Source organism: Pogona vitticeps, chromosome 2 (genome assembly GCF_051106095.1).
Source record: "Pogona vitticeps strain Pit_001003342236 chromosome 2, PviZW2.1, whole genome shotgun sequence".
Classification (NCBI taxonomy): Eukaryota; Metazoa; Chordata; class Lepidosauria; order Squamata; family Agamidae; genus Pogona; species Pogona vitticeps.
In genome coordinates this window covers 101,275,927-101,289,621 of record NC_135784.1, presented here as the reverse complement: position 1 = coordinate 101,289,621, position 13,695 = coordinate 101,275,927, and the positions used below count along the sequence as shown (strand labels likewise).

General features: G+C 39.3%; 1 protein-coding gene across 3 annotated transcripts in view; it reads left to right on the top strand.

Annotated features, from left to right (window-relative positions):
• Positions 1–13,695, top strand: part of SEC24A (SEC24 homolog A, COPII component) — a 46,293-nt gene that overhangs the window by 10,329 nt on the left and 22,269 nt on the right. For 2 of the 3 annotated variants that reach the window (XM_020794423.3, XM_078385720.1), the window contains exons 3-10: positions 593–748; positions 2,092–2,172; positions 2,936–3,084; positions 5,305–5,477; positions 8,961–9,063; positions 10,336–10,462; positions 10,736–10,845; positions 11,468–11,580. In XM_020794423.3, the coding sequence (XP_020650082.3) occupies positions 593–748; positions 2,092–2,172; positions 2,936–3,084; positions 5,305–5,477; positions 8,961–9,063; positions 10,336–10,462; positions 10,736–10,845; positions 11,468–11,580 (1,012 nt within the window). The remainder of the gene's footprint in view (positions 1–592; positions 749–2,091; positions 2,173–2,935; positions 3,085–5,304; positions 5,478–8,960; positions 9,064–10,335; positions 10,463–10,735; positions 10,846–11,467; positions 11,581–13,695) is intronic. The other variant, XM_020794424.3, reaches the window with a different exon arrangement.

Below are 13,695 nucleotides of genomic sequence, written 5' to 3'. Positions count from 1 at the left end.
TTGCATGACTGTGCAATCAAAAGCAACTCTTAGCAGAGATTTTCACTCTGCTAGCATTATGTCAGATGTAGACCAGTTTAACCTTGGTGTATTATGTTGTGTCTTCTTTTCCTATTGCATTACCCACTGAACATTGTGTGAAATGGGTGGGATTATGCCATGCTTGACTCTGCCTATAGAATGTGCTTATGCAGTTGTAGAAAATAAAGTGATCAGTGCCATATATGGGGACATAGATGGGTACATCCATTTTTGTGGCTGTGTCATGCTTATATAGTTTGATATGATTTGAAACATACTTTGCCAAATTCAATTGTTTATATATAATGGAATTGTGTTTCTCAAATTGGGGATATTTACACAACTACTAATGACTATCTCTGTTACTTGAAAATTTAATATGTGATGAAAACTAGGTTTGAGGACCTTTGGTTAAAATACGTGGTTGATGTTGAGTAATTACAGTGGGGATAAACCTATTCAACAAGGACCTTGTGCAGAAGAAAATGAATATTAAATCTTATTAAATCCTCTGTTGTAATAACAATTGTCCAAAGCTATGTTGCATTTAAAATCCTGGTTGCTGTTACAGGTTCTGTTCCTCTGCCAGTTAATCAGCTAACATATTCACCAGCTAGACCTCCCACAGGACCTCTTCCAGTTGGAAGTCTAGCTACTTCACAGCCTTCAGCTCCTCCAACAAGCCTGCCATCACAGACTGTACAAAATTCACCAAACACACAAGAAGGTAAAGAAATGCTTTAAGATAAGTAACTCGGAATGCGGTAAACATAGTAGTGGATAGCTTAATAAATAGAACAATAAAACCTTGAATTCATTGAATGTTTCCACAAAAGTATTTAAAGAGGAGGTTGTGTTACTCTGTTAACAGGGAAATCAGTTTTGTTTCATCTTAAAGACTGGCAAACCTACTGTGGCATAAACTTATGTAAAGATTCCCCTAATCACACCCATGAAGCATTTAGTGCAGTGGTTCTTAACCTTGGGTAACCCAGGTGTTCTTGGACTGCAAGTCCCAGAAGCCCCAACCAGCATAGCTGGTGGTGAAGGCTTCTGGGAATTGCAGTCCAAGAACACCTGGATTACCCAAGGTTAAGAACCACTGATTTAGTGTAACACGTATCAGTATCTTTAGAATAACACTTATCTCTACCTATATATGATGAAAAATAATTGGCATAAACCTCAGCTGTGAACCTTAACTGTAAAGTTAAGAATTTAGGATAAGCACTTGCTCTCACATGCTGAAAAACTGAATTAAAAAAATCCATTTTTTAAAATAAAATGCTTACTAACTAGTGATTTAAAGCATGACTTAGATCTCTTTGGTTTAAAAAGAAAGTCACTTTACTTGTGAGGGATTGTGTGCTATTGTGAATGTACTAGGCTTGCTTTTGAGTGGACCATATGTATTCAGTTTATTCTCTTAAAATGACAAGGTTTGTAATTTTTAACACCTGTTGTTCCAAAACAAAAGATGTGCATCTGGGTAAAATACTCTGTCTGAAATACATTATGGAAATCTAGTAAAGGTAACTTTAGAAGGAAGAGGCATCATTTGACTTTGAAATAGCTCAGAATAATGATTTCTGTCTATAAGTAAATGTGAATGTGCTTAATATCTTTGGTCTGCCTAAACAACTGCCTTGAGTTTAACTTAAATCCAGTAGCATTGTTTAAAAGTAACAAAATCTCATGCATTTCATTATCAACATCATGCTTTTCAATACAAACATGTTTCTTCAGCAGAAAAAAATATTTACAGGACTCTTTGCAGAAAAAAAAATTGCATTAGATATCTTACTCATGCTTCAGACAGCTGGCCTGAAGAATTATGGGCATTGGGCTATTTGAGTAGGGAGAACTGCTATGCAAAGTGACGGAAACCTCCTGGCTGAGAAAGTATTTCCATGATGTGGTGATATTTTCTATTCTGCGTCCAACATGTGCTATAAAATGTTAAACTGCCTATCATGAACCATTTGTTTATAAGGATAAACTGCTAAAAAATATGAACTACTCAATGACTGGATTTAAGTCTTTGTTTCTAACAGATCACCTTTTTCTTAGCAGGTGATGCAACATCCACTGCCAGTGATGGATCTTTGGTCCAAAACAATTATGATACAATAGAAGGAGGTGGTTTCCTTGGTAAGATGTTCTTTTAATTTTTAAATAGTCTTAACCATCATATTGACACCTCTTTATGTTTTCTATAAAATGTCTTGACTAGAGATGGGGGTATTTGTATATGAATACGAATATCCCCGCAGAGCTGGTATTAACAAAGGTCCAGCCCCATGGAGCCGGACGATCCACTCACTGATCTGACATGGACAGCACAATTCTACAAATGGCTCTGCAGTGCGCGATCTGCTCGCCACTCTTGGACCTTGCAGTGAGGCTTGTCCTCGTGCCTCCTGCCAGGAGTGGCGAGTGGATTGCATGGAATCATAAATGTGCAGTTGTAATTGACTGTCATTTTCACAGTTGAACAAAGTAGTCTCCTGTCAACAAATTAAAACTTTTCTGAAATGTGATTGGTAAGATCACGTAACTTGAAACATTTCTTCAAAATTGTCTGGTCATATATAGAAACACAAGGATTTTGTTTAATGCTAAGTTATAATAAAATTGCTATTGCTTCATGAGCCATCCTAAGTTATTAGTTATATCATACAAAACCTTAGGCTTGGTGTTAAACCCTGTGCCTTTCAGAATTGCCTGTTCAAAGACTGACTGGAATTAATTTTAATATATGTACATTGGAAGTAGTTAGTTTCTATATTGGCACAGAAATGTTGTGTATACTGATGATGTTATGTTCATAATAAGAATAAATTAATTCTAATACTGTACTGAAGTTCTAGTTGGTATTATTTCTTCAATTTTAAACAATGCATTCTTTTTTCAGCAACTGCACATGCTCCAACTCCTCAGGATCTTAAAACAAACAGACATGTTGGGAGTTCTTATCCTAGCTTGCCACCAGGCTACCAAAATACATCTCCACCTGGAGGGCCAAGAATGCAGTATCCAAGTATATCTCAGCAGTTCCCTCAGGTAAACTGTTTTCAGTTTCATAAATATGTTGATTTTACTATGTATGGGAATTCATAGATTTCCAGATAGTTTTGTTGACAGCGATTTAGGTATTTGACTATGGAAGCAGAGGTTGGCAGTTCAGTTCCCCACTGTGCCTCCTGGGAAAGAGCCAGCCCATGTAGCCATGGACAGGCTGAAGAAGGGAATGGTAAACCATGTCTGAGTATTCAGTACCTGGAAAAGATCACCATAAGTCAGAATTGACTTGACAGTATGTAATTATTATTATTATTTGCTAACACTGTATAGAAGTCAGTTGTCCAAGGTCTGAGGGCTCCAGAATCTGCTACATATGTACCAGCTATTTAGCCTTTCAGTTGTAGTGGATGTCTTGAGATGACAAACTTGCATGCTTCTTAGCAAAGAATGATAGTCTGTGAGTTGCTAATAATGCTTTTTGTTCAGTGTTTTAGGACTTGTCAAATGTTTGTTTATATACTTTATTTCTTTGTCTAATTTCTATACCACCAGTCTGGCAACCCAGGCCACTCTGGGCGGTTAAGAAAATGCCAGATAACAGGGTCCCAAACCGTTTAAGGCTTTGTAAACACCATTACCTTGAAGTTGGCTTGGAAACTAACAGGTAGCCAGCGCAGGGCAGCCAGGGTGGAGGAGATAAGCTAATGCCTTCTCACCCCACTTAGTAGTCTGGTGGCTGAGTTCTGGACCTGCTAAAGTCTCAGTGAGAGCACCAGGAGCAGTCCCACATGAAGAGCGTTGCAGTAGTCTAATCTCAAGACTACCAGTGCATGGACCAGCGTGGTGAGGGACCCAGTCCCAAGGCAGCAGCGCAGCTGAGTGATCCGCCTTAGATGGAAATGGGCAGTGCAGACCACAGATGCTATCTGAGATTCCATTGATAGTACTGGGTCCAAAAGCTTTGAAAAATGCCCCTTGCATGAAGCTTGAAGAAGGAAGTAATGGGCTTGAGATGGGCAGTATGTATGGTGAATGAGTGGGGAAAAACCCAAAGACTGTATAGTTTGAGATATATTAGGGAGCACTATAAAGGCACGCAAAAAAGAGATACAGTCTGATGGCAAGTTTCCATAAAGAATAAAAATGTAGAAATGTGTTAAGTATCACAGGAAGTTAGGAAAAAGAGACCATTACAGTTCTTATGTTCAGAAAGATGGACTTAATCAAGGCATTTGAGATAGATGAAAAAGGAGTACAGAAAACTTTTCAGTACAGAAACTTATCCTGAGAGTTGATCAGGATATTAGCAGACTGTCAAAAGTAGACTCATGAATACCGCATGTCTACTTTTGACAGTCTGCTAAGATGATGATCAACTCTCAGGAGAAGTTTTCTGTACTGAGTTCAGAAAATAAAGGTGAAACTGAAAATGAAGCAGCAGTGAGTATTGACAGCTCCTCAGCTAAGTGAGGATTTGGATGTTGCCAAGGGTGAGGAAGATGATACAGATCATAAAAGCGAACTGCTGACCTGTTTGCTGTTATGAAACTTGTAAGTAGCATGGAGAGAGTTGCCTTTAGCTGGGGAAGGCAGGGTTCAAATTGCTAATTAGCTGTGATTTTTACTGAATTTTAAAGCTTGGTGAGTGACCTTGGTTAAGTTTCTCACTGAATGTTTGTGTACGTCAGATTTTATAACCATATATTGCTAGTTATCTTGACCCATTGATGCTCTGAAAACTCTGGCTCTGTGGTGTTGTTGTACAGTGCTCTATTTGGAATTGTAATGTTCCAGGGCCTCTCAGGCTACCTTAACACATATACTGTATTTTCCCCAGTAGAACAAACAGGGATCCCAACTGGCTTATATTTTGAAGGGAAGTAAGTAGTCACAACAGAGGAACATGAGTGAAAATAATAAGAGATAAAGTAGTCTGTGCCTGTGTGACTGACAGTTCTGGTATGTTGCTTCATAACAAGATGCAATTACTTGTTATGCCTTCTCAGATTTCACCCTCTTAGTGATCTTTACATGACACTGCACTTGGACATTGACTTAAAGTAAACCAGTGACAGGAAACTAGTCAGCAGCATGCCTGGTTTGTGATTAGTCAATATTTTGGCCCATATGTTCTAATGCAAGTGGTTTATGAACTTATGCATTGCTTATTCAAATACTCACTTTGTGTTTACGAATGGATTTTGGATGTCATTCAGAGAGGTTAACCTTGTGTTTTTTCTCTCTCCACTCCTCCATTAGCCTGGTTTGGGAGCAAATACCTTAACTGCACCTCTGAGTGGACTGAGTCTTCAACCAGAAGGACTAAGACCCATCAACCTTCTTCAAGAGAGAAATATTCTCCCTGCTACTCCCTTGCAGGCACCTGTTCCAAACTTGCACGAAGATATCCAGAAACTCAACTGTAGTCCAGAGTAAGGTTAACTCCTTCTTTTCTGGTAAAAATTAGTTTCCAAGTTTATATATTCTGATTATAATATAGTTCCTACACCTATACATTAAAAAAAAACTATTGCTTGTAGTTTTTGGAGTCTTTAGCAAACACAAGTTGTGGCAAAAATTAATGATTTAGAAACAGTGGGCTTGATTTTTTTTAATAAGTTAATCTTAGCACAGCACTATCTTTTGATCATGTTTATATATTGTATATCAGTTTCCCAACATTTGTACAAGCTCTTGGCATGAGTTTATCAAAGAAAGCAAAAAAAAAAAAAAAAAAAAAAAAAAAAAAAAAAAAAGTCAGGTTCTCTCTATGGTTCACTTCTTTACCTGAACTAGCAATTTAGTAGTCCTAATGCATTCACTATGTTAGTTGTAGCCAACTGTAAATGGGTTTCACATTGCTCATGGCTCCAGATTGCAGCTATGATGTCTGGAGAGGTTTGGTCTGACAATATTTTCCCCTCTGAATAAAATATCTGAGTGCTTTTTAACCAATGATGCCCACAGTCTGCCTGATGAGAAATAAGGTGCACCTTAAGATACTTTGTAGCAGCTCCACAGCCCACCAATTCTAGCCAGAAGAGGTAGTGGCTAGGATTAGAATTGTGGTGGTGTTTTCAGGTGACGAGGAGGCAGCGACCCTTGCTCCTGAATTGGTAGAGAGACTCATCGGGCTGTTTTTGTTTCTCGATGGGTCTTTGATGGGGAACAGAAAAAGTAAATATCATGAAACAGGATATTGGAGGGAAAATATTGAAGACAGCCCTTTCTTTTATAAAAGATCTGTTCATTGTCACCATACACTAGGAGTGGGACCTTTTTTTGGCTTGGAGTTCCAAGTTAGAAGTGGTATTGGGAGTAGCAGTGGGCATGGCCAAAAGTGTAGGGTAGAGCTAAGGACAAACTAAAGCTAAATGAGTGACCTCAGATGTAATTCTTACCAGCTGAGCCATTTTTTTCCAGTCAAAACACAAGACACAGCTCATTTCTATGGAAATGTAGGAGTGAGCACCAGCTTATCTAGGAGTATGTTCTATTGCAGAAGCTTTCCTGCCTGCAAAGCTCAGCTAAGTTCTCTGCTGGTTATTTAGATTTTAAATGCCTCTTGCTAGAGATGGAGGTATTTGTATTCCTATACAAATACCCCTGTACAGCTGGAGTTAATGAGGGCCCGGCCCCCTGGGGTGCCAGGTCGGCTAGCTACTACTGGCAGAAGGAGGGAAGACGAGTCTCCCCGCCAGGCTGATGACTGGCTAGCCGACCAGGTGCTCCGGAATGATTGGAAGGGAGAGTGGGGTCGGCGCCAGACACGTGAGTAAAGGGGTTAATGAGTGGACCCTCATTAACTCCAGCAGTGGGGGGTATTTGTATACAAATACAAATACCGCCATCTCTACCTCTTACCTCAGATTATTGATTGGAAGTAATGGCAGAAGAATAACTGAAGGGCAAATATCAGTGATGTGCAAGCTTGTAGTTTATCCTCCCTGAGTTACACTTGTCACTATCCAGTTAATCTACACTTAGCAATATACTGATATGTTTGAACAATTAAAGGTTAAAATCTTTTATTAAACTGTTTCTGAATATATACGGAAAGTGTATTTTGTGTTAATAATATCGACGTTGCCTGTACATCGGATGTAAGCATTCTTGTATGGATGGAAGTCTGCATTCCAATTCAGCCAGGAGCCGAGGGCTGCACCCTTCACCATAAAAAACTCCCCAGACTTCCACCAATTAAAATAGGCCAGCAAAAAAAATATCTGTGCAATCTGCTGTGAAAAAAAATGGCAGCATGGCTCCCAGCCACTTTTCTGTCTGTTTTGCAGCAATTTTAAATCTATACCACTTTGTTTAAATGTGTTCAGTGGCTAACCATTTTTGCAGTTTTTCTTTATTTTTAAAATAAAGTTGTATTTGCCGGTTTTGGTTTGCAGCCACTAATTAACCTGACTGGAAATCAGGAAGTGCTTAATTGAAATAAAAGCTTCCTGAATCAATTTAAGTCCATGAAGATTCAAAACTATGGTTTTAGGTACATGTTGCAAATGTTAATGAAGAGCTAAGCAAGTTTGAACAAGATCATAGAGGCTTAAATGCTACAGTAGGACAGAAAAGTGGTTGGGAGTCGCTGTTTTTTGGTGGCAGACTGCTTTCCAGGTATTTTTGGCAGCTCTGAAAAAATAGACATATTAGGGGAGGGTTGCAGCAAAAATTTTCCTCTGGCTCCAACATGCTTAACTTTCCTTTACAAAGTGAGTACCATATTTTTCCATTTATAAGATGACTCAAAGTATAAGATGACCCCCCCCTTTTCTAACCCCAAATTAGAAAAAGCAGGGATCAAATGGCTCCCTTTTTGCTAAGCCCCGTGCTTTGGCAAAAGGCAAGGTAAGCAGCTGTCAAAGTGACTGCCGCTTTTCCTTGCAAGGGGTGCGGGGCTTTAGCAAAAAGGAAGGGGAGACGTTGCTGTCTTCCTCTTTGCTAAGCTCCGTGCCTTCTTAAAAGACAATGGGTGCAGGGCTTTGCCCTTTGCATTTTGAGAAGGGACGGAGTTTAGCAAAAAGGAAGGGAGCAACGTCTCCCCTTCCTTTTTGCTAAGCCCAGTACCTTCGCAAGAGGCTGTGGTAAAGAGCTGCCTTCCGTGTATAAAAGGAACTTACATTTTTCTCAAATTAGTTAAGGAAAAAGTGTCATTTTATACATGGAAAAATACGGTAATTTGTAGATTAGCCATTGTCATGGGCTGGAAGTGGCTATACAGAGTATCTAGTGCTGGGCTAGGAACCTTGAACAGTAGACTGAATAGCTTGTTGACCAGCAAGGTCTGTATTTTTCCCCAGTTAGCAGAATTCTGCTCAATCTACTCGGGCCAGTGGGAGGGAGTCCAGAGAGGTCATCTTTCCTCATTCTCCCATCCTTGCAGTTGCAGCACCATTTTCCTGGCTTTTCCAGTATGTTCCTTCTCACTTCAGAGACTGCAAGGGAAGGAGGGAAATGATGAACAATGCCTTCTCCATTTTGTCAGTGGAGTTTTTTGTACAATAGGAGGCTCATGCCGGATCCAACCTTGTACATCTAAAGTTAAAGATTGGTCCTTAGTCTGAATGGAGCCTAGAGCTGCCTTTCAAATACATTATATTGCAGATGTGATGTAAAATATTTTTGAGTTATCTTCTCACTTCAGGCATTGATGCTAAGTATTACATTATGTTTTTTTTGTGAGAGACTGTAAGCTATGTTTAGTTTTGATGTTCTTTAACACTTGATAAACTGGTCAAAGCATAACATTAAATGTAGGCCTTTATTATAAGGCTGAAATACTGCATAAAAGATGGGGAGGCCTCCTTTGGCCAAAATTGGAGAAAAAAGTATGTGGGAAGTACCTCTGTGGTTCTGGAATGATGATGCACACAATTTATAGTGATTTTACCCCTTTGTCTCTCATGTAGGTTGTTCCGATGCACCTTGACTAACATTCCTCAAACCCAGGCCTTACTGAACAAAGCCAAGCTTCCTTTGGGGCTCCTGCTTCATCCTTTCAAAGACCTATCAGTAGGATACATTTCAACACTTTGAATGCTGGGGTGTGGCTTTCAAATTAAGGCAATTCCTCAGCAGCCATATTCATATGATCCACCCCACCTTATTTGGGGAATTGTGGGTGAGCCCTGTGCACAAGCCATTTTGCTGGGCTTAATTACTTCCCCCGTGTTTGAATCAAACAAACCTTTGCTGTAATGCCCAAGTTGGTTTGGGGAGTAACTTAAAGTTGAAATTTTCAATCCAGGATTGATCCGATTTTTGAAGGATCGCTAAAATAATTTGATGTTATGGCGAATTGTAATTTGATTTAAGTGCTCAAGGGGAACAGCTTATTGACTCATTATCCTTCAAAATGTGATTCAGAGAATATGAAAATACAAAAATGTGTTCATTTTCCCTAAGAAAAAATGCATAGAATCAATTTGCAATAGCTTCTTAAATTGAGACCCTCCTGCTTTTAGACATTTTAGCTGTATCTTTATGGTGTTCATTGCTTAAAGGATACTGCAAATTTTGAAATTTGTATGGTAATAAGTTTACTTTGTTGAACATTATCCTTATATCAAAGCAATAATGCCTTCAAAATTTGCCCTTCCCTGATTTTATCTGGTCTGAAAGTTGCTGTTTGCAAATAGGTAGAGAGTTTCTAGGCTGGGGAATAGCTACTTAATTCTTGTGGGAAATAATTGTGCATCAGTTCTTATAAATGCAGACAGCTATTGTAGCCTGCCTTCCTGTATTGGATTTCCTTTCTACATGAATGTGTGCTTTAATGTGACTTCCATTATATTATACAGTCCACCTTTTCCCACTTGTTAAGCATGTGCTGCCAAGTGGGTTACTGTCCCAGTCCAGTCAGCATTTCTTGTTTAAGTTCATTATGAGAGTGCTATGGATATTGAGTGTGTATTTACTTCTTTTGGGCATAAGAACTGGTTGTATTAGCTATCACTAAGACTGTATTTTTTTTCTTTATGATACTTTTCAGAACTGATTCATATTCACTGAATGGCTAGTAACCAGACTTGCAAAGCCCTGTCTCTTCTCAAAGCATATATGGATTTAAATGGCTTCTCTGTTTTTGAGCATAGTGATCAAGCAAGTCTTAGATGGAAGTTGCAATTGTGGTTGTAAACATAAATAAAGAACTTAACTTTCATATAGGGGAGATCCTTATACTTAGTTCGTTATACTGTATCTTCGAAAGTTAGATACCCAAGTTAGCAATGAAGGATAATGTATTCTCAACATATAGCTTGATGTTCCTTTTCCCTCCCCTAGCAATTGCCTGTGGTGACGTCCAGTACAATTGTGAGATGTCGTAGCTGCAGGACATATATAAATCCTTTTGTCAGCTTTCTTGACCAAAGGAGATGGAAATGCAACTTATGTTACAGAGTAAATGATGGTGAGTCTTGTTTGTAAAGTAAATGTACATCTGCTGAAAACAACGTCCATTGTTTATTAGAAATCTGTGATATAATTGCATACTACGTCTGGTGTGAAATAATTGTGGCATCACTTACTAGCTGTTTCTAGGTTCTTGTATTGGTAGATGTGATACGTTATGGAGATAAAGTGTTGCATGACCATTCTAATGGTTTATTAGCTTAAATCCCTAGTGCTGTACTTCTCAGAGTACTTATACCTTGGAATAAACTGCAGTATTTTCCTCTTGCAGTTCCTGAAGAATTTATGTACAATCCTGTTACTAGAGTTTATGGGGAACCTCATAAAAGACCTGAAGTTCAAAATGCCACAATTGAATTTATGGCTCCTTCTGAATATATGGTGAGATTCCTTTCTGACTCAAGCTGTTGGCTGTAATGGCAAACTGCATTCAGTAGAGCAGGACTGGGAAATTTGTGGCCCTTAGAAGACTTTAGTTTCCATTAGTGCCTTCAGCATGACCATTCATGAGGGACAGTGGACATAACATTGATAAACCTCTGGAAGACCCTTAATGCCCCAGACTTGTAAGTCTAGTCATATCCTACTATTCCTATATTCATGTTTGCCTTGTTTATTTTTGGCCCTAGACATCAGCTAAATATTTGTCATTGGCTTTATTTTTTGTACAGTACCTAATTTATATAGATACTCCAGAAATAGTTGCAACAGATTTAGAACTGACCAGGAAGAGGAGCGTCTGATCAGGTTTAGACCTGAGTCCAGGATCCAGTAACATACTCTATAGGTAGAACATTATATAGCCTATGTCATTACATGCATGCAATAGCTTGCTGTTGCCCACGCAGGATTCATCCCATTGGAAATAAGCTTATGTTTGGATACCTTGTTGCACAAGCTTAGAAAGTGTTGATCTACTTACACATGGACTATTGTGCAAATAGGGAGAACAAACAGAATTCTATCCTGAAACTTAAGATATTTATTTCTCTTTTTTTTCCAGCTACGTCCACCTCAGCCTCCTGTGTACCTCTTTGTATTTGATGTGTCTCATAATGCAATAGAGACAGGATACTTGAGCACTGTATGCAAGACATTGTTGGACAATCTAGATTTGTAAGTCCTTTGTGTCTTTTCTGCCTGCGTCCTTGCAAACGTTTATGTTGCTGAATTCCTAAAAGCATTACGTGAACTGTTCATGTGCTGCACTTAAAACTTTAACGTTACAGAGTTTTAAAGGTACCATCCTTGTACTGTGTGTCAAAACCTGTAGACTAAATTTGTGGAGGGGGTTGGACTCAATGGCCTTATAGGCTCCTTCTAACTCAATCTTACTGTGATTCTATGATCTCTTTTTAGTAAAAACAAGTGAAAAAATAGCTGCCCCATTTTATTGTCATACTGGATTCCTAAGTTATATACTGGTGCAGAACCTAAAGACAATGTAAGGAACAAGGACAGAAATTTGTTAAAGAAACATTATACATCTATGTTGCTAATACGGTCAACCTTTGACTTACAAACTAATTGGTTCCGGAAGGAAGTTTGTAAGTCGAATTGGCATTTCCCATAGGATTGCACTGAAAACCAATTAATCCATTCCAGCGGTTTTTGGTTCTTAGGTCGAGGGGCGGTAAACCCCCCCCCCCAGCATGGCACATAACCCAGCAACCATTCCTCCAGCACAAAAAGACTCTGGATCCACATTTTAAGCACAGGCACAGACATTTTAAAACAATGCAAGACCAATAACAGCACAGAAACATAACCCCCAAAGAATATTTTCTGATTTTAAAAGACTCTGGATCCACATCCATACTGCAAGACGCATAAGAGCACAGAAACATACCCCCCCAGCAAGGCAAAGCAATCCAGCAACCATTCCTCCAGCACAAAAATGCACTCAAAGAATATTTTCTGATTTTAAAAGACTCTGGATCCACATCCATACTGCAAGACCCATAAGAGCACAGAAACATAACCCCCCACAGCAAGGCATAGCAATCCAGCAACCATTCCTCCAGCACAAAAATGCCTGCCTTCCTGAACAAACAGAACATGCACTCAAAGAATATTTTAACCACAGGCACAGACATTTTAGAACAATTCAAGACCCCCCTACCTAGCCCTACCCCCCACCAAGCTGCAAAATACCCTGTACAGTACATACAGTAAAGTAAAAACATACAGTGTACTCACCCAGAACAGGCAGTCGCTCTGCTTAAAAAACGAATGTCAAAAAGCAAAAATCCAAAAACTTAAAATTAGCCAAAAATAAAAATACAGTCCAGGCAATACCAGGCAGTACCAGGCAGTCTGAAGACTGTCTCCCAATCCTCTCTCTAAACGCTGGGAAGAGCAAGGAAGCAGACAGGCACCCTCTTCACTGGCCAATGCTTAATTGAAAGTTCAAATTTCGCGCTTTCCCCACCTCCCATGTTTTTTTTTCAGTTTGTAACTCAAATCTAATTTCGTAAGTCAAGTCAGTATTTTCCTATGAGAGCAGTTTGTAAGTCTAAATGTTTGTAACTCGGGCCATTCGTAAGTCAAGGGTTGTATAAGAAAAAAAATGAAGTACTTGAAGCCATAATTCTACATTCCAGATATGATTGTGATGTGTCTCATGTAGCCTGTACACATTCCAGATTTTTCCCAACTTTCAAGACTTGTTTTCACGTAAAATGGGAAAAATATGGTAATCTTCTTGTTTTACCATTGAACTATCAGCATAACACCCCCCTCGTCTTTAACATACAGTGGTGCCCTGCTAGACAATGACCTCGAAAACGACGAATCCGCATGACGATGAGTTTTTGCGATCGCTATAGCGCTTCACAAAACAGTCTTTCCTATAGGCGATTTTTGCTGGACGATGTTTTGATCCATGCTTTGCAAGACGGTTTTTTTTCCCAAGGACCGATGCTTCGCAAGATGACGATTTTAACAGCTGGGTCTGCGACTCGTGAGACGGGTGTTTTCGGGACCAATGCTTTGCAAGACAGCTATTTTAACAGCTGATCGGCGCTTTGCAAAATGGCTTCCCTATGGGTGATTTTTGCAAGATGACTATTTTCCGCATTGGAACGCATTAAACAGATTTCAATGCTTTCCAGTGGGGAAACGCTTTTCACAAGACGATGTTTTCACAAGACGATGATATCAATGGAACCGATTAACAACGTCTTGCGGGACACCACTGTACTCTGTCAGTGAATACATTTCGATGTCAGG